Source organism: Lycium ferocissimum, chromosome 5 (genome assembly GCF_029784015.1).
Source record: "Lycium ferocissimum isolate CSIRO_LF1 chromosome 5, AGI_CSIRO_Lferr_CH_V1, whole genome shotgun sequence".
Classification (NCBI taxonomy): domain Eukaryota; kingdom Viridiplantae; phylum Streptophyta; class Magnoliopsida; order Solanales; family Solanaceae; genus Lycium; species Lycium ferocissimum.
Genome location: NC_081346.1, coordinates 10,434,587 through 10,437,309, shown reverse-complemented (window position 1 = coordinate 10,437,309; position 2,723 = coordinate 10,434,587). Strand labels below are relative to the sequence as shown.

At 34.7% G+C, this 2,723-nt stretch overlaps 1 protein-coding gene across 1 annotated transcript; it reads right to left on the bottom strand.

The window, feature by feature from the left end:
* On the bottom strand, positions 1-2,317 carry LOC132055923 (dof zinc finger protein DOF5.6). The gene is made up of 2 exons (XM_059447947.1): positions 2,003-2,317; positions 1-988 (listed from the first exon to the last, which is right to left on the bottom strand). Exons 1-2 carry the CDS (start codon positions 2,051-2,053, stop codon positions 134-136), a joined length of 906 nt encoding a protein of 301 aa, XP_059303930.1. The 5' UTR covers positions 2,054-2,317; the 3' UTR covers positions 1-133.
* Positions 2,318-2,723: the final 406 nt, after the last annotated feature.

Genomic DNA, 2,723 nt, shown 5'->3' with positions numbered 1-2,723 from the left:
TTAAGAACGGGTAAATATTCTTTACCTAATTAATATGCTCAAAACATGAACTCATCATGATACTACGTGGCATTAGCATGAACCCTAATTCACAAACATTCACTAATCAAAGTGAATAATTCACACTTAATTTTCAGACTAAATTAGGGTTCGTTGCTGATGATCCATAACAACCATTCATCAAGCCCGTCCAAGATCCTAGGCCACCATTACCAGAATAATACCCAAATGACTCTTTGCCAGCTTGATCATGCCATTCCAGTGACAACATCTTGGGATTTGGCTTCACATCAACTGCGTTAATATTTTGTTGTTCCTCATGATGATGATTATTTTCGTAAGGCAACAACATTCCAAAGTTGTTCCCATTATCCATATTGGTCGTCATTCCAAATTGAAAATTTGGTGCAATAATATTATCATGACCAAATCCAGTACTACTCATCATTCCAATATTATCACCATTCCCAAGAAAATCTTGGTTTCTTGAAGTAGTACCCACTAAAGCCTCGTACTTGCTTTCCATGAAATCAATAATTGGGGTTTGATTTTCAACCATGAAATTACCATGATGCCCAAAGTTAGCACTACTCATGAGCTGATGATGAGCAAAGGGCATTTCTGGAAGATTTTGGCTACTATTATTAGTAGCTAAATTTTCACTATTAGAGTTAGATTTCTTGGAGGAAACTTTTTTGTTCTTGCGGCAGCCACCACCAACAGGGATGTTTCGTAAAGTACCACCTTTAGTCCAGTACCTACGGCAAGTCTTGCAGAAGTAACGAGGCTGAGAGAGGCTGTAATTGTTGTAGTAACAGAATTTGGTGTGAGTAGATTCACAACGAGGGCATTTGATGGAATGGTCATGTGGGGGTCTTAGCCTTCTTTGATCTACTATTAAGGGCCTTGAGCATGTCAGATTAATGTGATCTCCGTCAGATGGTGAAGAAGAATCTATGCCTACTGCACCCTCTTCGTGAATTGTGCCCTGAAGAAATTAAACAAGTAAAGCATCAGTGTGGGGACATGTCAGAGTTAATTAACTCTTATCATACCTGCACCGTGGTACTCTTAAGGACATTCTTTTGTCTTCTAATAAAAAGTGTTCAAAAACAAGATTTGGAATTAGCTAGAAAGCTAAAGTGTGGCATTCCCAAGGAACTACAAGGATTTTGTGCAGAATAATAATCTGTAGATTCTTAAGGACATCACTGGTACTCCCTTCATTTTCATTTTGTTTTCATCTATGAATAAAAAAATTAATTAGATACAAAGTCTAAGAAATATATGATTAAATTTTGAAACATGTATTCTATTTATAATATTTGTGTGGCTAGTAACATTTTTGAAGTTTGTCTTAAAAATGTAATAACATTAGTGTGACGGCTATAAAAGCTTGTCATAGATGATAAAAAAAATAGAAAGTTTATTTTCAAGTTAAAAGGTTATCATTCTTTTTTTCTTTTTTAACGTGTTAAAAAGAAATTTTATCTCATAAACTGAAAGGGAGTGAGGAGATTGCTATTGTTCCCTCACAGGAACTCATATGAGGTGACCTTTTTTACATAAAAGAGAAAAAAATGTTATTTCTAGAGTTACACACTTCAAAATTCGATTGCCATAAAGAGGATAATACAAGTTCCAAATTTGGCTTATCACATTTTCAGCTTCTATCTGGTGATTAATTTTCTGATTTTGGATGTTTTGTGGGGTTTGTCAAACTGAGACAGTAAAAACAGAAGGCAGGTGTGAATACAGGGTTTCACATTTCTTTTTTTGCACTGAAAAAGAGCTAAACTAAAGTATATCGCTTACGCATCGAGTGTTTCTATGGAAGTACTCCATAAAGACATAAAGAACGAGATATTGGATGACAGTATCTTATAACACTGAAGAAAATGAAATTCACATGCATGGGATGGTAACTAAGAGAAATGAAGGCTACTCTATATAAATATAATGAACTTTAAGAAAATATGCAATGACATTGAATTTCACAGACCTGTAACCAGTCAGATGAATCCATGCAAACTTGTAGAGAAGTAATCCCCATTAATTAGTTACTCTAGTTCCACTCTTTTCAACTGAACACCACCAGCTAGCTACGTGCAATATTATGTGCAAAGTGTTTTAAATACACAACATAATTCCTCAGTTTCTATCCTGCGAGTCTCAAATATTCTTATTAGTGGATAGAGAGGGTGGAGTGAAAGACTTTGGTAAGTGAGAGAGAAGATTGATATGCTTTGTGGGAGTATGCAAATGGGTGCTGAGATTGTGAATAAGAAGGAAGATAAAGGCAGCCGTGGGGCCTGCTGTGGGGTGTACAACTCGCTGCTGCTTTGCTGCTAGTGTGCCTAAACTTCTTCTTCTACATATCGTCGGTGACAACTTATGCAGGCCCACTTTTACCACTAGAGTTTATGCCATTAGTTTGAGTTTAATTCATCGGTGTGTAAATAATTATTTACACTCACATGTCATTTAAATAGTAATACTTATAAATAACCTCTTTAATATATGAAATTTAAATTTTTGGAATAAGATTGCTTTAACAGGTGAAAATAATCTAATTGTACAAATTTATTTACACTAACAGTATGTATTACTTAAACTCATATGATATAAGCATTGTCCGCGCTTTAAATTTATAACTTTCTTTCACTGTTAGGCAAACTTGTTTAGAATAACAAGTATTTCTAATTCTCCTTTTAAAAGTTTGA

What these genes read in the sequence shown, in the direction of transcription:
- LOC132055923 (XM_059447947.1), bottom strand. Translation starts at nt 2,053, where the DNA reads ATGGGGATTACTTCTCTACAAGTTTGCATGGATTCATCTGACTGGTTA. An exon ending in ATTCATCTGACTGGTTACAG is followed by an intron (nt 989 to 2,002) that starts GTCTGTGAAATT and finishes TAATTTCTTCAG; the next exon opens with GGCACAATTCACGAAGAGGG.